Genomic DNA, 21,990 nt, shown 5'->3' on the forward strand with positions numbered 1-21,990 from the left:
AGCAGCTGAGGATGAGATCTGTTGTTTCATCTGCTTCCTTGCAGAATCTACATTTGGGATCTGTCGTCGACTTTTCAATTCTGGCTTTGATGGCATTGGTTCGAATGGCTTGTTCTTGGGCTGCCAGAATCAGGCCCTCCTTTGTCTCCTTTTTCAGAGTTCCATTTGTGAGCCACAGCCATGTTTATTCTTTGTTATTATTATTTTTCTTTGTTGTTGTTGTTATTTGGGAATCACTCATCAAGACAAAAAAATAATAATCATCCCATACAGGGCTGCTTTTCCTTTACTCACATTGACCCAGATATGGAATTCCTTGAGGTCCTGACCGAAGGCTTAGAGCGAGTGTTGCTCGTCAGAGGAGGTGGACGGGAAGTTATTACTATCTACTCCTGATCCAGACAGTACCGCAAAGGACATTCCCATTCTAGACAAGGCATGCCTTCGCTCTCCACCGCCACTTCGAAGGGATAATCTTTTGTCTACAAGCAAACCCCACACGCCGTAGCTGCAAACGCAAGTCTCCAATGAATTCTTCCAGTTGCAACATACATATCTGTTCTGGAGTGCAATGGCACTACGCCATTCTGCTAGGACATGTTTAGTCATGCTGCTTGTGATGTAGTTTTGTGCCTGTTTTCACACTCCAGCAGGTATGTCTGCAGTTTCTTACTTAACCTTCAATATATATATATATTTGTAGAAAACAAACTTTTTTTTTAGTTTAGGACTGAACTCAGTTCATCACTTAGCAAAATGACTTCCCAGTAATTCTTTGGGGTATTTTTAAAAATAGAGCAGCTAGTTTCTGCTCCTTTGCTTTTTCTACATGGGGGGGAAAAATAATAGCCAATCAGCATTGTTTAAAACCTAGAGCAGTTTTGTAAACTCATCTCCTGAACAATTTTAGTATTACATGAGAATTTACACTTTATAATACAATTTTTAAATTATAATTATGTATTTTGATTATATAATAATGTACAGGAGGCTAGAGGGTCTCTGGATTAAAACACCTTCTCCTTCTCCCTTTATTTATTTTTCTATTTATTGGTTAGACACAGTGGCAGTAAGAAAGCAAACCATGCAGACTCATGATTGTAGTTGCCTGCCTGCAGGCTATCTTTAACCTGGAGCAGACAATTTAATGAACACACAACTAGCCATTTCCATAGAAAAATCTTTTAAACTAGATCGAAATGGGTTGTGTGTGAGAGAGTGTAGCTCAGCTCTTTGCCAAATAGTTGCAGGCTACAAGTGTAGGTTATAACGTGACGGCAACACATGCTGGCCAGAGTTAGAAGCGTTATTTAGAGGGAAAATACCTTTTTGTAACCAGGAATGCTCAAAAGCTTTATCACACCCTTAAAGTTGTATTTTAATGTAAAGAAGGTCTGTACTTTTTTTTTCAATAAAATATTGCATACACTTGAATCAGCATCATGTCTTGATGTGAATGATAGTAATCAATGCACTGAAAGAAACTAAACACTCCACAACTGGGTTACTTACTTACTTAGGCGATTCCTCGTTGTCTGAGTAGCATAGTCTTCCAAGACTATCCTACTCAGGTAGGTGACTGTGGAGCCCTATTCTTGATCTGCATCTGCTCCCGCAGTGAGGGCATTGGTTTCCAGGTGGAAGGCGGTCCTGGTCAGGGTTGGCACGTTTCTCTCTTTCGCCCTCCACTCATGCCTCTTCAAATTCTACAGCACTCCTGGTCACAGCTGACCTCCAGCTGGAGCACTCAAAGGCCAGGGCTTCCCAGTTCTCAGTGTCTATGCCAGAGTTTTTAAGGTTGGCTTTAAGCCCATCTTTAAATCTCTTTTGCTGTGCACCAACGTTACGTTTCCCATTCTTGAGTTGGGAGTAGCGTAGCTGCTTTGGGAGATCCATGATCGGGCATTTGGACAACGTGGCCAGTCCAGCAGAGTTGATGGCGTAGGAGCATCGCTTCAATGGTCATTGCTTCTTCCAGCACACTGATATTTGTCCTCTTGTCTTCCCAAGAGATTTACAAGATTTTTCAGAATCATTCCAGGAGTGTGACGTCTGTCTATGTTTCACGTTTTGCAGCTGTATAGCAAGGTTGGGAGGACAATAGCTTTTTAAATAAATAAGCACACTGATATTTGTCCGCTTGTCTTCCAAAGAGATTTACAAGATTTTTCAGAGGCAACGCTGATGGAATCATTCCAGGTGTGTGATGTCTGTAGACAGTCCACGTTTCACGTTTTGCAGGTGTATAGCAAGGTTGGGAGGACCTTGCTATAAACAACACCTTGGTCTCCCTGCAGATGAAACTAAACACTCCACAACTGGGATATGCCTATCAGCAAGAGAGGTTGACACAACTGTGACTAAAACTAGAAGATATATAATGAGTTTTATCCTGAAATAAGGCCCCAGCAGATTCAAAGGTCCCATTTTACTAGATCAGTAGTTTCCAACCTTTAAGCTGGGGAACACAAGCAGACACAGTGAAGACATCTACTCTGGTACTTTGCTACTTAGGTCAACAGCAAGCTAGACTATTAATGGTCGGGAGCTCAATCCGACCTTGGCTGGCTTTGAAATTTGAACTCAGTAGTGATTTAATGCAGCGGGCTACTAACTAGCTGCGTCGAAAGCCAAAACATCTGGGGACCCACAGGTTGAGAACCACTGTACTAGATGAACCCATCCATTGCAACACATATATCCTTCTTGCGCATAAACCTTTAAATAGCCTTTTAAAAAACCAAACGACAAAGGTAATTCATTTATAATTGTTAGGCACTTTTTAATCTATCTCAAAATGGTACAAATTTGTATATATTCAGTGCCAGTCAGCCTTCATAGTTATAGACACACACACACAAAACACACTCCCTGTTGCTGTACACACAAAAGTTCAAAATAAATTAAAAAAACCATTCCAATAAATTTTTAACACACATAAAAAGTTGTTTTCTTTTAAAAACCTGACATTCTTGAAGGCATGGTCCGTGGAGTAGGAGGGGTTAATCTCTCAAACTAGGATTCCATTTTTGCTGTAATTTCAAAGGCAATTCCATTGAAGAACGTGGCGGATGGCCATCTTTTTTCCCATATGGCTCTAACCTAGCAAAATAAGTACAAGAATGCTCAACATAAAGGCATATTTATGTGTGAATTTGGAAGGATTTAAGAATACTTGACTATTGTGATTATGATTACTTGCCGTCCCCTGCCATGCGTTGCTGTGGCCCAGTGTGTGTATATGTTTTGTGTGTGTATATATGTCTTTATGTGTGTGTATATATTTGTGTGTTTATATGTGTACATGCATATTGTGTATATGTGTGTGCTTGTCTATATGCACATTGGTGTGTATACCGCCTTTCTCAGCCAATTGGTGACTCAAGGGGGTTTCCAACAAATCAGTATGTATGTATGTGGATATGTATGTGTGCATGTGTATATGTATATATATACGTATGTGTGCATGCATGTATATGTATATATGTGCGTGTATATGTATATCTGTGTGTATGTATATGTATGTGTGTATACGTGTATATTTGTGTGTTTATATGTGTACATGCATTTTGTGTATATGTGTGTGCTTGTCTATATGCATAGTGTATATGTATGTATGTATGTATGTATGTGGGTATGTATATGTGTGTGCATGTATTTATGTATATATGTATGCCTGCATGCATGTATATGTATATCTGAGTGTATGTATATGTGTATATTTGTGTGTGTCTGTGCATATATATACGTGTGTGTGTGTTTGAATGTGTGCATGTGTATATGGTGTATTTTTGGAGTTTTTAAGTCTGTTCCGCTGGGGTTTTGTGTTTGTGTGTGTGTTTATGGGTGATGGACACTCGTTGGACTGTTAGGTGTGCTGCGCCCAAATTTCGTGTCAATTCATCCAGTGGTTTTTGAGTTATGTTAATCATAGAATCATAGAATCAAAGAGTTGGAAGAGACCCCATGGGCCATCCAGTCCAACCCCCTGCCAAGAAGCAGGAATATTGCATTCAAATCACCCCTGACAGATGGCCATCCAGCCTCTGCTTAAAAGCTTCCAAAGAAGGAGCCTCCACCACACTCCGGGGCAGAGAGTTCCACTGCTGAACGGCTCTCACAGTCAGGAAGTTCTTCCTAATGTTCAGATGGAATCTCCTCTCCCACAAACGAACATTACATTTTTATTTATATAGATTATTATCCTGCTTATTCTCCTTTAAAAGGAGGCTCATGATAAAGCCATTGCACTACAATACAAAGAATACAAAATCCTTATGCAGTGGGTTACTGTGAGTTTCCCAGGCTGTATTGCCATGTTCCTGAAGCATTCTCTCCAGAAGTTCTGCCCACATCTATGGCAGGCATCCTCAGAGGTTGTGAGATCTCTTGAAAACTAGGCAAATAGAGTTTATATATATATATGTGGAATGATATCCAGGGTGGGAAAAAGATCTCTTGTCTGCTTGAGGCAAGTGTAAATGTTGTAACTGGCCACCTTAATTAGTAATAATAATAATAATAATAATAATAATTTATTTATTTACTGTATTTCTATACTGCCTTTCTCAGCCAATTGGCGGTTTCCAACAAATCAGTATACATAAAATATAGATAATATAGATAAAAAACATTAAACAATATAAGACATCACAAAAGCAATAAAAACAACATCATCAGCATCTCATTATTCTCAAGCATAGTCCAATTCCATTGTCAGGTCATTCGATTTCCTATATTAGCTACTCTATATTTGTAAACGCTTGCTCGAATAGCCACGTTTTAACTTGCCTCCGAAACATCAAGAGGGAGGGAGCAGATCTGCAAAACATCAGGAGCAAATGCTGCTGGAACGTGGCCAGACAGCACAGATAACTCAGAGCAACCCAGTGATTCCGGCCATGAAAGACTCCCAACAACACATGCAGTGTTTGCCAACTGTACACTATGAAAAGAAGTTGGACTAAGCAAATAGCATGCATCGTGTACACTACTGGTATTTAATGTTATCACACACACACAAAAGTTTTTGAATCTTGCTCATCATATCTCCAAAAACCCTATTAGAACATCAAAGCATTTTTCTTACAGCTATAGAATCTCACTTAAAAGGATGTCCAGATCTGTCAATGTCTCTTACCAAGTGACAAGTCTCTTACACCGAAAGAAACCTATTCCTCTAGGAGTAGAATTTGCTATTGCTGACCCTTTTCTCCTTCAATCTGAAACAGAAAAAAAGGAAAAAAAGCAGTTTGATATGTTAGTATAAAAAACAATACTCTATAATGATATGAAGGGTGGACAGAAATCATGTTCAGAATAGACTATGAAGTTAGTGGAATACATTACTTAATTAATGTATCACATTGTTTTTGGCAAGTTCTCTATGAGCAGGGACTTGGGTGGCAACCAGTGCTCAACGGGGTTACACTCCCTCTAGGGGCACAGGTCCGTAGTTTGGGGGTCCTCCTGGACTCAATGCTGTCGCTTGATACCCAGCGGTTGAGTGCACAAGGCCCCTATTAAAACAGCTCCATTCGCTGCCGATTAATTGCCAAGCCAAATTCAAGGTGCAGGTTATGACCTATAAAGTCCGAAAAAGTTTGGCCCCCACCTATCTTCGCGATCGCATCTCCTTCTATGAACTCTAAGATACTCCAGGGAAGCCCTTTTCTCACTCCCACCACCATCATAAGCACGGTTGGTGGAGATGAGAGAGAGGGCCTTCTCGGTGGTGGCTCCCTGCCTCTGGAATGCCTTCCCATGGAAATAAAACAGGCTCCATCACTCTCATTTTTTTGTAAGAACTTGAAGATTTGGTGATTTCATGAGGCTTTTGAGAATGACTGGTTCTAACCCTAGCCCTTGGTCACTGGTTAGAACTTGGCTTTGAACCCAATCTACTACTCTTATCCATTCTTAATTGGCTCTGGAAATGAACAGCTCTATAGTCGGGTACTGTCATTGCACTTTACCCATTTCTCTGTGTCTTGTTTGATACCAGCCTCGGCCCAGCCCTCCTAAACTGTCTGGAGGGCTGGGCCCTAACAGGTTATTTTGCACTAAAGAGTTTTGGGGGATTCGTCTTTTAATTAATCGATATGTGTGATTGCAATTTTATGCCTATATTTTGACTTTGTAAGTTTTTGTGTATGTTGTCTACATGGAAACCATCCTGAGTCCCTGAATGGGTGATAGAGTGGTGTACAAATAAAGTTGTTGTTGTTGTTATTATTATTGACACAAAAGCACATATCTTGTTTACTAACAAACTTATATATATTAAATATACATGTGCTGTCATGTGCTGGGCTCCTATAAAAAACTATAAACAGGACTTAATTTCTGTGAGCCCAACAGGACGCCAGGGTTGTCTCAGAGAGAGGTTTTTTGGGATTTTCCAGAAAAGATGGGCTTCAAAGTCTTTAAAGACGCAACAAAATCTTTATTATTGAACAAATAACAAGGCTTCAACTATTGACTTCAAGGTTTTCTTATCAAACTATTAGCTTTCTCGATCTTGCCCCCAAGGGCAAGCAACTGTTCCTTCACTGATGGGAAAATCCCCGACCTCTCCCTGGGCAATCTGTCTTCTCTTTTGTTGGCGTGGGGCCCCTACACCTGGTCCAAAATGCTTTATGGTTGCCGCGAAGGGCTCTTACCAAAACAGAGTCCTTTGCAGAACTTCCAGGAGGAGGAAGACGTTCACTTCCCAGTGATGGCTGGCTGAAGCGCTGTGGGACTGGATCCCTAGCAAGAGCTGTGAGGCTGCAAGTTCCTCAACAAACTGTAAAGTCCTCAGCAAAGGCTGTGCTGAGACTGTATATCCCTGGTCAAGCTATGGGGGTATTTCTCCCCGGCCAAGCTGTAAATGATGAAGCCTTTTACAGGAGGTCCTGGTTTAAGTCCTGTAACAAAGACTTCTCTGCGTGGACTAACTCAAAATGGCTCCTTGTTCCCTCCAAAACTCAAAAAGGGGTGGGACCAGGGAACCTAACTATAATTGGCAGGTGGCTTGATTGCAGCCTATAACAGGAAGCCACCCTGCTGCAAAATCCCAAGCCTAGGATTGCAAACAAACATTAACTGTAAAGCAAACAAAATAGGAGATTCTGGTACAGCTGTACCAGCACAATACAGGCACACAGTCTTTTAAGTGTCCTTAAGCATATCTGTACTCACTCAAGTCCATAAGCACACACATCCACCTCCAAAAAGGTCTGAAACCAAACTTATCTCATTGAAGTCCATAAGCATACATCCACCTTCAATGAAGTTCAAAAGCATACTACACAAAATGGAATTCTGAGTTTGCACATGCTCAGTATAACCATATGTATAACTCCTCCCACATCAAAGAGGCAAAACCAAACTGGCAAATCAACATACACATGGAATATAGGTTCACAATTGTACATTAACAAACAGTTAGTGGAGGCTTGTAAGGTTGCTATTTCCAACAGTTTTGGACTTCAACTCCCACAATTCCTAACAGCCTACTGACTATTAGAAATTATGGGAACTGAAGTACAAAACACCCCAAGGGTTAAAGTTTGCCCATGCCTGCTTTATAACGACTGGACTGTCATGTTTGTGGAGGTCTCTGAATAAAGAACTTTACACAACCGAGCACATATTTACCTGTTGATTAAATACTTCTGCAAAAAAATATAATTAGTAATGGGTTGCTGTGAGTTTTCTGGGCTCTCTGGCCATGTTCCAGAAGCATTCTCTACTGACGTTTCGCTCACATCTATGGCAGACATTTACAAAGGTCGTGAAGTCTGTTGGAAACTGGGCAAGTGGGGTTTACATATCTGTGGAATGATGACCAGGGTGGGAGAAAGAACTCTTGTCTGTTGGAGGCAAATATGAATGTTGCAATTGGCCACCTTGATTAGCACAGAATAGCCTTGAAGCTTTAAAGCCTGGCTGCTTCCTGCCTGGGGGAATTCTTTGTTGGAAGATGTTAGTTGGCCCTCATTATTTCCTGTCTGGAATTCCCCTGTTTTTGAGTGTTGCTCTTTATTTACTGTTCTGATTTGGAGTTTTTTAAACACCGGTAGCCAGATTTTTGTTCATTTAATACTGAAAAAAACAACACTCAGAAAAGAACAACACTAAGAAAATAGGAGAATTCCAGACAGGAAACAATCAATTTATTTATTTATTTACTATATTTGTATACTGTCCTTCTCAGCCCGCAAGCGACTCAGGACGGTTTACAGAGGCAGCAATTCAATGCTCACAACATTCATATTCATTTATATATGAATGTTTTTAAAATGTTTTATGGTGATAAAACATTTTAAAAACATTCATATATAAATAAAATAATAATGATGTTAATAAAACATATATCCTTTACATCTCCTAGTTTAAAACATTGTCCAGTCTCATCATCCAGTTGATCCAATTCCTATGTCGGTTACACTGCATTTTCAAACGCCTGCTCAAATAGCCAAGTCTTAACCTTTTCCCGGAACGTTAAAAGGGAGGGGGCCGATCTAATGTCCCTAGGGAGGGCATTCCATAGCTGGGGAGCCACCACTGAGAAGGCCCTGTCTCTCGTCCCCACCAAGTGTATTTGCGACGCAGGCGGGATCGAGAGCAGGGCCTCCCCAGACGATCTTAATTTCCTAGATGGTCAAGGCCAGATAATACCTTCCAACAAAAGATTTCCCCAGGCAAGAAGCAGCCAGGCCATTCAATGCTAATCAAGGTGATTATAAACCCCAGTTGCCCAGTTTCCAACAGACCTTCCAACCTCTAAGGATGCCTGCCATATATGTGGATGAAACGTCAGGAGAGAATGATTCTCGAATATAGCCAGACAGCCCCGAAAACTAACAGCAACCCAGTTATTCCAGCCATGAATACCTTTGACAACACATAATTGGTAATGACAGTGACCCATCTAATCACCTCTCTACAAAAGATTGTCCCAGGCACAACCAGGCCATCAAATGCTAATCAAGGTGGTCAGTTGAAACATTTACACCTAGCTCCAGCAGATAAGAGTCCTTTGTCCCACCCTGGTCATTCCACAGATATATAAACCTTTTTCCTAGTTTCAACAGACCTCACGATCTCTGAGGATGCTTCCCATAGATGCAGGCGAAACATCAGGAAAGAATGCCTCTAGAACATAACCCGAAAAAACCTACTACAACCCAGGGGCTCAATTACTTCTGCCCCTTCTTCAGTTTAATAGTCACCATCCTCCCCCCCTCCCCCCGCCAAAGGACTTGCCTCCTGTTGCAAGTCTCTTGATACACCTGCAGCTGACCCTCGTTCACATTGAACTCTTTCAATAAAGCATCTCGATTTGGGCTCCTTAAATTGCGTCGGGTGTCATATAACTGATTGTTCAGCTCCGCTTGTCGTTGCCGGAGTTGCCGAAATGACGAATAGAGATCTTCTTCACCTTCCTCCAAAACAAAATGAAAGATAGGGACTTCAGACATTAAGATAACTTCTACAAACAAGCTTTTCTTAAGAACACTCAGAAAAAGGCAAAAATAAAGGTCTGCTGGTTTCAAAAGAAAAGAAAAGCCAGCGCATATCTGTCAGTGACATAAAATGGGGTTCAAGTGAATTTGGTCCAAACTGGGGGGAGCTTGAATACAAAATAATGATTATCAAAAAGAGAAGTAGAATGGGCACAACAAATATGAAAGATGACCACAACAGAAAAGATCAATAGGTGATCCACAGATCCTACATGATTCCTAGAACTGACAGTTAAGAACTGCCACTGGGTTTCTTTGAGTTGACAGTTCCAAACCTACATACCCTCTGCCTAAGCAGCAAATGCTCAGAAATGTCTAGACCACCGTTTCTCAACCTGGGGGTCGGGAACCAAAGGCCATCAGAAAACACAGTATTTTCAGTTGGTCATAGGGGTTCTGTGTGGGAAGTTTAGCCCAATTCTATCATTGGTGGGGTTCAGAATGCTCTTTGATTGTAAGGGAACTTTAAATCCCAGCAACTACAACTCCTAAATGTCAAGGTCTATTTTCCCCAAACTCCACCAGGGTTCATATTTGGGCATATTGAGTATTTGTGACAAGTTTGGTCCAGATCCATTATTGTTTGAGTCCACAGTGCTCTCTGGAAGTAGGTGAACTACAACTCCAAAATTCAAAATCATTGCCCACCAAATCAAATTAGTCTCTAGTCAAAAAAAGGTGGGGAACCACTGATCTAAATAGTATACTTCACAGGTTTTATCTCTGTTAAAGTTACTTTTGGGGAGCAGACAACTAGGAAGACATCTGGTACCACTTCACTGAGTCTTCATTTCAGAAAAATTAATGCTGATTTTACTCTTAAGATATTTTTTTGTCATTTGAAGAAGCTTTTGGAAATGCAGCATGACAGATAAACACAGTACAATGAAATAACAAACACGTAACGGCTTAGACGATGCAAATGGATAAAGAGTTGAACTGGAAGACATTGATAGTGTTTTAATAGTTTTATATGGATTTTCATTATATTATATTAAATGTTTTTAATTCATATGTATATATGTATGTTGTGGCATTAAATCGTTGCCAATCTGTACGCAGCCTTGAATCACCTTCAGGCTGAGAAAGGCAGGATAAAAATTCTGCAAATAAATAAATAAATAAATAAATAAATGTATCAGTGAATAATGCATGGAGATCGCAGTAAGGTGGCCTTTTGCTGTTGACAGATTGGAATTTTGTCAGCACCGATTGTGTTTAAGTGCAGGCCAAAGACTTTAGGCACTGCACCCAGTGTGCTGATCACCACTGGGACCACCTTAACTGGCTTGTGCAAGAGTCTTTATTATTATTACTATTATTATTATTTTTTGAAGCACAACAAGATGAGTCCACAGCAGACACTCTGCTGGCTGTTGAATTGGATCACACGTCAGACACTTCTTCTTCTTCTTCTTCTTCTTCTTCTTCTTCTTATTATTATTATTATTATTATTATTAACATCTGGTGACCCAAATGGCATAATGAGCACTAACCACTATGTAGATAAAAATATAGTTGTCTTGAGAGCAGAACCCTTTGAAGGCAACTGTAAGGCTGATGTGGCCCTTGATGAACCTGAATTTTACACTCCAGCTTTAGGCAAAATTATTTGGCAGCTGGGAACGCTGGCTGGAATCCTGTATCAGCTTATACTTAATTCTTAATTAAGGAACTTTTCTTGGTTCAACCTGTCCCTTCCTCCAGATATAAAGGTCCTTCAACCATAAAGGTCTGCATCAGCAGAATGGACCCCCTTCTCCCCATACAACAGGTAAAATAAGTTGAGGGGCAGTTTATAATCAGGAAAATAGTGTCAAAATCAGTATTTGTGAATACAAAAACAATGAAGGATCCCTATTTATTAAACTTGTACCCTGCTAGCATCTCCCGAAGGATTCGATGCGGCTTACAAAGGCCAAGGCCTCAACATAATAACAACAAACAATAACAATGCAAGCAAATTAAAAACATAAGCAATAACACAACTAAGCATTACACTATTACACAATAAAATCAGGGCTGGGCCAATGATGGGTACAGGTTAAAAGTGCTGGGTGTGTGAGGTGGTAAGTTGGAGTTCTGGGCAAGTGCAATGTGCAGAGAGTATTAAACTCTAGTAAAGTGCTTCTGGGACGTAGTGCTGGAGGTTATCCTATTCTGGAAAGGCACATCGGAATAGCCAAGTCTTCAAGTTCTTCCTAAAGACTGCCAACGTGGGTGCTAGTCTAATGTCTTTGGGGAGGGTGTTCCAAAGTCGGGAGGCAACCACAGAGAAGGCCCTGTCCCTTGTCCCCACCAAACACGCCTGCGACGCAGGTGGGATCGTGAGCAGGGCCTCTCCGGATGAACGAAATGAGCGCGTGGGTTCGTAGGTAGGCAGACTTTTCTACCCAGACTTCAGACAGGCTATGGTCGACAGCAGAGGTTCTGCAAGAAAGAAACCAACCATACTTACTGGGATCTGCTGCTTCTCACAGTAAACCAGAAGGGAAGCCAGTTCTATATCTTCACTGAAGCCATTTTTGAGAGGGACTGATCGAAAGCCTAAAAGGGCAAAATCAGAAAAGTTAGCTATACCTTCCAGGCCGCCACAGAGGCACAGACAGGATGGAATGGCCGTAGCTCACCTCTTCTATTCTTGAGAGCAGAACAGAGTTTGGAGGTTTACTAGGAAGCAGCAGGCAGAGCAGGAAAGACAGGGCATCGTGGAGAATCGCAAGACAGGCACATGAGCCAGAGCTGGAAAAAACCACAAGCTGCCCCAAAGGATCTGCATTTCTGCAATAGTTCAAAAAGCAAAAGTAGAGAATCTAAGCTAGCCAGAAAAAGGAAAAAAAACTTTAGCAGGGATATATTTCAGGAAGCATTCCAGATTCATAGTGTGGTGGAGACAGCAACAGAATTAAAGCCAGGTTTCTTACTGAAATCACATAAATAAGTTTGAGGTCACAAAACCAATAACTCCAAAAAGGAAGATCATATCACAAATCTGGCACTTTCTTTCTTCTAAACGACATCATGTTGTCTCCTTCTCAATAGCAAAACTGGCAATATCTGCTAGGAATTTCAATTGGGTTGTTGTAGGTTTTTCCGGAATTTCAATTGTTATTGCTTTACTTCCGATGCCTTTATTAAGAAGTTATTTTATGTAGTTCAGCACACAACAAAAGAAGACCAACTTCTTCAAGAACTCATCTATACACATAATAAAAGTGAAAATATGTAGGCAAATTTGACTAATTTACGAGGCCATAAAAATCTCCAGCAAGCATGCAAAGAATGAGGAAGTACATCAGTGTCACAAATGGTCGGTGAAGGGACAGCTCCCCTTGTGGCCACAATACCCTCAAGGAAAGCTGGAATGTTAAATTGCCTCTGTGTCTGTCTATATATGTTGTATGTCTATGGCATTGAATGTTTGTCATATATACATTGTAATCCACCCTGAGTCCCCTGCGGGGTGAGAAGGGGGGTGAGAATACAAATACTGTAAATAAATAAATAAATAATAGTTCACCCTTCATCAAGTCAGAGCACCGTGACCCTCACTGACAATGGACATTTGGCACACAGAACCTCCATGACCAAAGACAAATACTGGAGAGGATGGGGGGGGGGGGACGGGACGGGACGGGATGGGGACTCTCCTTGATTTATATCCACCTGGGATTTATAGTTTATCTGCAATCAAAGAGCACTCTGCACCCCACCAACAATGGCCCTGGACCTAACTTGGCACACAGAACACCTATGACCAACTAAAAATACTGGAGGAGTTTGGAAGGAAACTGACCTTTATTTCTGGAAGTTATAGTTCACTTCCATCCAGAGACACTGACCACCACTGATGATGGATCTGGACCAAACTTGGTACACAGAACCCCTGTGATCAACTGAACTTACTGGATGGATTTGAGGGGACTGACCTATTTTGGTGGGAGCTGTAGTTTATCTTGCAACCAGATTATATCGAACCCCACCAACAATGCAACTGTAACTACTGATGGAGTTTCAGGAGGTTCACCTGGCATGATCTAAAGTTCACACACAACTTTATGCATTTTAGAAAATTAAAAATATGCTGGGTCCCCAGCATATTTGTCAACAAAGGCAAGATATAAATTTAGACAGAAGGTAAACAACGTATTGCTCAGGAAGGGAAATGTTTCAACAGTTTTTTCCCCAAATACATCTAGCATAGCAGATTGCCACAAGTTTTTGGAATAAGCAAAGTATGGGAAACAACCGAAGAATTATTACTTAAGCTCTAGGTAAGTAAGAGAGCCAAAAGTTTGCAAACAAGAACAACAACTAAAGATCCATGGTCTCATTTGATCAGGAAAGCTAAACTAAAATCCTTTAGACTTCCAGATAGAATATCTAAGAAAGATGAAAAAAACGAGTGAATAAGGTAAATAGTAACTCTTTTTAATCTCTTTTAAGAAGTGCAGCCAGCCACGCACCAGGACAAACATGTCACTTGCCTCCTGAAAACAAAAGGAATGATGCAAATTTTTACAATTCTTTTTGGCTTAACTTAATTACACACAATAGTTACCTGATTTGATTCCTTTGATAGGAAAAGTGGCATGTGCTAAGAAGTTGGGATCACTAAACATGTCTTCCTCATAGACCACAAAGCGCAGAAAGGCAAGGCTTGGGTCATAAATTTCAAACTTCACTGGTTCTTGAGACGTCCAAATGGGATTAAGACCATTGTCATCTGAAATTAGATAGATGGATGTGTTGGTCTTATTTCAGTTCATTACATGGATTTTGCTGAAAACTCTTACTTACAGATTACTTAGCTCTTTAGAACTAAGACTCACATTAACTCATTCCATCACCAACTGCTAGGCCTGCTACTACCAACCACCATCTACTGCAGAACATGATACATGACATCCAGCCCCGCTGACCTCCATGTAGAACTCAGAAGATCAGGAGGAGGAAGAGCAAGAGGGAGGAGAAGGTGATCCCGTTGCCAGGAGGCTTCAGAAACCCCCACCCAGCGTTGCCACTCTCTGCCAGGGGCAGAATTCCCATGCTGTTGAAGTTCAGCCTGTGTTTGTGTTTCAGGATCAAGGTGCTTCTGATGTGAGGAATGATGTCATTGATGGTCCAGATGGAGATGGTTTGGTCAATGATATTAATGCAGAGAATGACATAGGGACACCGGTTCAAAGTGTAGTTTCCCATGAGAATGTTCCTACAGGGTATAGGGATGATAGTTTACTCCCGGACCCAGAGAGTTTCCAAGATTTGGGGTTTCAAAACAACTTGACACCTGGAGAAACTAATGAGCAGATAGATAATAAGCACATAGACAGATGGCTGGAATATAGCCAAAACAGACAGCTCAACCTAGTTCTACTATGCTTTGAGAGATAAGGGTGAGATGATGATGATGATGATGATGATGATGATGATGATGAAAACGAAACCAGTTTCTGGGTGTTGGGATATAAAGTTCTCTCACCAGGGAAAATATAGTCAGATGAAGCATCGTTTCAGGATCCTGCTAAGTCCTAGTTCTTGTTCAATGGAAGCCTTGCTTGGAAGATTTATGTTAAGGATTTCTTGTTCATGGTTTGACTCTTTGTCTCTTGGGATTATATACTCATGCTGTGGATTAATGTTTTCCTGGTTCTTTGGATTTTATTACAAAAGTCTGAACTTTGCTTTTGAACTTTGCTGAACCCTGCCTTGGAATACTTTGTTCCCGCTTTTCGTCCTACCTTATTGAACTTATCTATTTTCTTAAAGCATATTTTTACCTTGCTGATTTTACCTATCTTCAATAAAAAAAGGATTGTTTTCCTACTCAACGTGTGGTGCTTTAAACTCAGAGGGTTATTCCTGTTCTGGAGTGCAACACACCCACCCAGCTGTCCAGCAGCCCAACAGCAACCATCCCCCTCAATCTCTGCCTCAGCAGCAGGCATCTGGTGAGGAGCACTGAGGCAAAGTCACGCAGTGGCCAAGAGCTCTCCAGAGCTTTCAGCAAGCCACTACATCCCCAGGATGAGAAGAGGGCCAAGGAAGCCTAGGGTTCTCCTGAGAGTCCTGGGCAGCCACATGTGAAACCCTCTCCCCACCCCCACCCTCTGCACCAACTGCCCCTCCACACCAACTGCCCTCAGCCTCTCCCCACCCCTCCCTCCTAGTCTGGCCCAGCCCATCTCCTCTGCACCAGTCCACAATGTGACCCCCATCATGCCTGCTTTCGTCTCATTATGAGAGAAATCTAATATATATGGTAATTATAAGTACCCACATATATGATGCAAATGCAAGAAGCCAAGTAAGTGGAAAGTAATGTATCCAATGCTCCACTGATTTCAATAATGCTATTAAATTCATGGACAATTCTCTCCACTAAATTTATTTATTTATCGTATCAGGAGCGAATCAAACAGTAGTATTGTATTTAATTTTTTTAAAAAAACAAAGTTTGAAAACTTGGCATTCTATTAAATATCCTTTGACCAGTAGCTGCCCACTTGGAGTGCCTCTGGTGTTGCTGCAAGAAGGTCCTCCATTGTGGCAGGGCTCAGGTTGCATTGTAATAGATAGTCTGTGGTTTACTTTTCTCCACACGCACATGTCCACTAAATGGATTTTGTTCAGTTCATAACTAATGTTTTTAAGAAAAGGCCAAAGCAATACTGTAGACATTTCAAGCTTCCCTGTTCTTTGTATAATTTCTACATGATGATTATGACAGACCTCACTTTTTCTAGTCGAACACTCTTCAATCTCAAAACAAGCCTTCTTTTATAATATCAACAAGAACCCACATTTCCATTAAAAAGTTAAAACCGTACTTACTCACAACAGTTGTCTTAAATTTATTGTTGTCATATTCAGCCCCACAAATTTCTACTTCTACAAATGGACAGGCAATACTTCTACCAGGTTTAGGAAGATGGCGAGCACCAATTACCTATTTTAATCAAGTATCTTGTCATTATTTTCAATATGTTACATCAGTCATTGATACATTCAAAAATCTCCAAGAAGCGACTATCCAAGCAGCAAAAATGCAGTAATGCCACCACTTTTTAACACAAAGTGCACAACTGATTTCAACAGTAAGGATTCACAGGCTCCCATTTGATGCTTTGGGAGTTTATGTTTAAATAATGTAAACAGTTCAAGGCAAAACATACGTTTAAAGGTTAGGCTACCCTCTATACGAGAACTTGCTGGTCAAAATTATGAAACTAGGCAAAATTCTATTCCAAAGACAATGATATAATTTCATTTAGGTTATTTTTATTTTACAATCTCTCTATCAATATATATAATAAAAATTAATATATGTATGTATGTATGTATGTAGATACTTTTCAAGATGGCTCCCACATCCAGAGAGCCCTGTGACTCCCACTGATGATGCATCTGAACCACACTTGGTACACAGACTCAACATGAACAACTTAAAATACTAGAGCGGTGGGTTTTTTTTTTGGGGGGGGGGGGGGTGGCCCAGGATGTTGGGACTTGTAGTTCACCCACAATAAAAGACCATTCTGAAATTAAACGATGGTGGATCTGGACCAAACCTGGCACACAGACTCAACATGACAAACTTTAAATATTACAGGGGTTTGGGGAAGGGACCCAGGATGATGGGAGTTGTAGTTATCCCACACTCCAAATGGACTGTGAACTTGATCAGCAATGGATCCGGACCAAACATGGCACACATAGCCATCATGTCCAACTTTTAACTACTGATGCGGTTTGGGGACACTGACAGAGGATGACGGGATTTGTAGTTTACCCATATCCTTATGAATTTTCTAAAGAGTCCATTGATAAAATCCAAAACCAAACGTCTATTTAGAATGTTTATTCCTACAAAAGCTAGTGATGTTATATTACCAAACTAGCCATCCCCTGCCACGCGTTGCTGTGGCCTAGTCTGTGTATATGTGTTTTGTGTGTGTGTATATATGGTTGTGTGTGTGTATATATGTGTATTTGTATGTGTGTGTGTGTATATATGGGGGTGTATATATATATGTGTGTATGTGTGTGTTTATATGTGTACATGCATATTGTGTATATGTGTGTGCTTGTCTATATGCATGTTTGTGTATATATGTGTGTATATGTATATATGTGTGTGCATGTATGTGTTCATGTGAATATGTGTGTATGTGTATGTATGTGTGTATATGTGTACATTTGTGTTTGTTTGTGCATATCTATATACATGTGTGTATGAATGTGTGCATGTGTATATGTATATGAGTGTATGTGTATATAAGGTGTATTTTTTTCATTTTTACGTCTGTTCCGCTGGGGTTGTGTGTGTGTGTGTGTGTGTTTAGGGGTGATGGACACTAGTTCAACTATTTAGGCGCATTGTGTCCAAAGTTCGTGTCAATTCGTCCAGTGGTTTTTGAGTTATGCTAATCCCACAAACAAACATTACATTATATAGATAGTATATAGATATATATCTATCTATTTATATAGATAGTATTTAGCAAAACTGTGGTTTGACAGCACCATACCCCTAATATCATAAATTTCATTTAAAAACATGTTCAAGATTATTTACCCTCACAGCCAAAATCATCTGTAGTTTCTTCTTTGATTCATTTGGCAGAGGATCATATGCATCGTTCCTCATACTTTCTGGTTGCAGGACATATCCAGTCCGGCCGTTAAGTGAAAACAAGGCTTGATTCACTTGCATGTATTTATCTGGAGAAAGAATCAGAACAGTTGTGTCAGCCAGATTTCATGTTTTAATCCATCCGAAGGGAAGGATGAAATTCCAAATGAACAAATAATGAAGCCAAACAGCTGATTGGATGGTTACAAATAAATAAATAAATAAATAATGAAGCCAAGAAACCTCAATTTCCACCAAGATGTATAGAAAACAAACACGGGGGAGGGGGAGCTTGCTTTCCCATAAGATTGATATCATCCCTTATCAAGAATGGCTCTCTACAAGATCTACTACTCCACATCTGGTTGTGTTGTAGTTCAGCCTTTGATTGTGCCTGCATCTGATCTCTCTGGGGATTCTGGGCCTGTTAGGCATTCTGATGACACTGGGAATTTTGGGTCTGGAGGTCAGCAGAGGAGCCAGCAAGAGATTTTAAGCCCTGAAAATGAGCAGTCTGTGTCTGAAGGCCACATTCCTGAAAGGCAGTTTGTTAGGGAAGCGAGGTCAGTAGCAAATCAGAGTTCAGAGGAGGAAACTGAAAGTCCAGGTGGACAGACTAATGAACAGTTAGATAGGAGATTTATGTTCCGTCAACAAAGAACTTCTCAGGAAAGTTTACAAAGACCAAGACGCCTTTGAAGACTGTTCAGAAACTTCAAGTAGTCCAACGGGCGGCGGCCTAATTTTTCACCAGAGCACCATACAGGGAGCCCCCCCCTCCCCCCGCTATGTCAACTCCACTGGCTGCTGGTCCATTTCCGAGTGCTGGTCAAAGTGCTGGTCTTGGCCTTTGAAGTCCTATACGGCTCCAGCCCAACTTAGTTGCCTGAACATATCACCCTCTATGTTCTACCTCGTAGTTTAAGATCCACCGGGGAGGTCCTGCTCTCGGTCCCACCTGCCTCGCAAATGCGGTTGGTGGGGAAGAGGGACAGGGCCTTCTCGGTGGTGATCCCCCCCCCCCACTTGTGGAATTTGCTCCCCAGCAATATTAGATCAGCGTCCTCCCTCCTTTCCTTTAGGAAAAAACTGAAATCGTGGTTTTGGAACCAGGCTTTTGGCTAGCAAGCACACGGTACTTTGGACATTGAACCATATGATTGTTATGATAAGGTGAACGGCTAAATGGAACTCTCTACCCCGGAGTGTGGTGGAGGCTCCTTCTTTGGAAGCTTTTAAACATAGGTTGGATGGCCATCTGTCGGGGGTGCTTTGAATGCAATTTTCCTGCTTCTTGGCAGAGTGGGGTTGGACTGGATGGCCCATGAGGTCTCTTCCAACTCTTGGATTCTATAAAATAGCCTGGATTGATAACATCCCTTTTGCTCACTGGACATGGCTTCAATTGACTGTTGAAACAAGCGACTACAAAATAAATAATTCCTTGTAAGAGTTTCTTTTTGTTTCCACTTGCAGGAGGGGTATAGTATTGGTTTGGTTTACTGAAAACTGGCTATTGGCAAATTGAAATTGAGATGGATTTGTCACAAGAACGTTTTCACCGAAACACATATTGCTGCAACTGGGTACACATTTGACCCAAGCAACACATTACAGAAGGAAAGTAGAGTTTATTGATAAAAAGGGGGGAGAGAGCACTACTGTAAAGAGGCTTTTACCTGGAGTCTGGAAATTCAGAGCCACCATCTGCACCCCACAAAACCAGAACCGAAAAGGGTCGTAATTGGAAGAGTCCACTCTCTGGCCTTTGGGGTAGATGCGTGTCAATCCCTTCTGGTTGTATTTGAGCAGGTCAACAGGCTTCTGCCTGACAATGGCTTCCGCTTTGGTCTCCACAAAGGAACGGATTTCTTTGAAATTGGGATTTTCTATAAAAGGAAGGGGCAGGAAGCCTTTATTAACTGAATATTTAGATATCATTTTATGCTGAGATACAATAACAAGAATGTTGAAGAGAAATAATAATAATAATAATAATAATAATAATAATTTATTTATTTATACCCCCCTCCATTTTCCCCAGGGGGACTCGGTGCGGCTTATCAAAGCACAGAAGCATTTACCTGTTTTGAAAAAAGACCACTTCTTAAAAATCTTCATGCCTTACAAGTTAACAGATCAGGGGTTCAGATTCATAATTACATAGGAATTACCTAAGTTGTCCTTGGTTTTACTTGTAGGTATGCAGAAGACAACCAAGTCGGATAACTCCATGGCAATTAACTGCTTCTTCTCCCAGTATACCCTGATGGTTGCCTGTTTTATAGATTTAATAAAAGGAAAACTTAGGAAGAACTGAGACATTCATTCAAGACAGTTATACTGATCCAATTAAATAGATAGGCAAGAAATACTACGCAATGACAAATTTGATCACTTTTCATCACCCAAAGTTTTGTCACACACTGGGACAAAAATCTAATGGGGAAGGAAGGAAATAAAAGGTAATTATTTTTTTAAATACAAATGATGTTTAACACCGATTTGATATTTGTGAATTTTAAATTGTATTTTAGTGATTTTAATGTTAACCGTCCTGAGTCTCCTTATGGAGAGAAAAAAACAGAATATAAATAAAAATAATATTTTTATGTGTGTCAGGAGCAACTTGAGAAACTGCAAGTAGCATCTGGTGTGAGAAAATTGGCTGTCTGCAAGGATATTGCCCAGATGTTTTACCATCCTGCGGGATGCTTCTCTTATGTCCCCACAAGGGAAGCTGGAACTGACAGACAGGAGCTTACTTTGCTCCCCGGATTTGAACCACCAACCTTTCGGTCAGCAGCCCTGCTGGCACAAGGGTTTAACCCACTGCGCCACTGGGGGCTCCATAATAATAATAATAATAATAATAATAATAATAATAAGTTCCATCTTGTCTCCTGTGCTATGCTAATAATATAATATAATGTAATTTAATATATTGTGTATGCATATCTATATAAATAAAAATGTAATGTTCGTTTGTGGGATTAACAGAACTCAAAAACCACTGGATGAATTGACACCAAATTTGGACACAAGACACCTAACAACCCAATGTATGTCCTTCACTCAAAAATGGATTTTGTCATTTGAGAGTTGTAGTTGGTGGGAATTGGTGCCTACCAATGATGGAACTGAACCAAATTTGGCACATGGTTCTCCCATGACCAACAGAAAATACTGGAAGGGTTTGGTGGGCAGTGTCCTTTGGTTTTGAAGTTGTAGTTCACCGACATCCAGAGATCACTGTGGACTCAAACAATGATAGATCTGGACCAAATTCTACACGAATACTCAATATGCCCAAATGTGAACACTGGTGGAGTTTGGGGAAAATAGAATCTTGACATTTGGGAGTTGTAGTTGCTGGGATTTATAGTTCACCTACAATCCCAGAGCATTCTGAACCCCATCAACGATAGAATTGGGCCAAACCTTCCACACAGAACAGCCATGTGGGCCACAACAAAGCGTGGCAGGGGACGGCTAGTAACATTTATAATATTATAATGTAATATAATATTATACTACTACTAATATGATATTATAATTATATATTTTATATTACATGTAATATTACTAATAATATTACTATATAATGGTATAGTACAATATAGTAATATTGAATACTGATATTGTACTATACTAATAATATAATACATTGTATGTATATATATATCTTGTAAGCCACTCTGAATCCCCTTCGGGGCGAGAAGGGCGACATATAAATGTTGTAAATAAATAAATAATAACAATGTAATGGTCACAGGAACAACACATGGGTAAACATGCAAAGTGAGGGAAGGAGCAGGGATTTAACAACTTTTATCTTCGCT

At 40.5% G+C, this 21,990-nt stretch overlaps 2 protein-coding genes across 5 annotated transcripts in view; one reads left to right on the forward strand and one right to left on the reverse strand.

Moving 5' to 3' along the window:
• The window catches only part of SLC12A4 (solute carrier family 12 member 4), a 109,664-nt gene extending 108,230 nt beyond the window's left edge, over window positions 1–1,434 (forward strand). For all 3 annotated transcript variants that reach the window (XM_060787879.2, XM_060787880.2, XM_060787883.2), the window contains one exon: window positions 305–1,434. In XM_060787879.2, coding sequence (XP_060643862.2) covers window positions 305–396 — 92 coding nt within the window. In that variant the 3' untranslated portion in view covers window positions 397–1,434. The remainder of the gene's footprint in view (window positions 1–304) is intronic.
• Window positions 1,435–2,757: 1,323 nt separating this feature from the next.
• The window catches only part of PLCG2 (phospholipase C gamma 2), a 103,404-nt gene continuing 84,171 nt past the window's right edge, over window positions 2,758–21,990 (reverse strand). The window contains exons 26-34 of one of the 2 annotated variants that reach the window (XM_060788088.2): window positions 20,323–20,425; window positions 19,828–20,037; window positions 18,092–18,237; window positions 16,348–16,462; window positions 14,075–14,239; window positions 11,972–12,060; window positions 9,253–9,431; window positions 5,141–5,222; window positions 2,758–3,102 (exon numbers count right to left, since the gene is read on the reverse strand). In XM_060788088.2, coding sequence (XP_060644071.2) covers window positions 5,180–5,222; window positions 9,253–9,431; window positions 11,972–12,060; window positions 14,075–14,239; window positions 16,348–16,462; window positions 18,092–18,237; window positions 19,828–20,037; window positions 20,323–20,425 — 1,050 coding nt within the window. In that variant the 3' untranslated portion in view covers window positions 2,758–3,102; window positions 5,141–5,179. Of the gene's footprint in view, window positions 3,103–5,140; window positions 5,223–9,252; window positions 9,432–11,971; window positions 12,061–12,143; window positions 12,295–14,074; window positions 14,240–16,347; window positions 16,463–18,091; window positions 18,238–19,827; window positions 20,038–20,322; window positions 20,426–21,990 lie in introns of those variants that run through there. The other variant, XM_060788090.2, reaches the window with a different exon arrangement.

This window comes from Anolis sagrei, chromosome 8, assembly GCF_037176765.1.
Source record: "Anolis sagrei isolate rAnoSag1 chromosome 8, rAnoSag1.mat, whole genome shotgun sequence".
Classification (NCBI taxonomy): Eukaryota; Metazoa; Chordata; class Lepidosauria; order Squamata; family Dactyloidae; genus Anolis; species Anolis sagrei.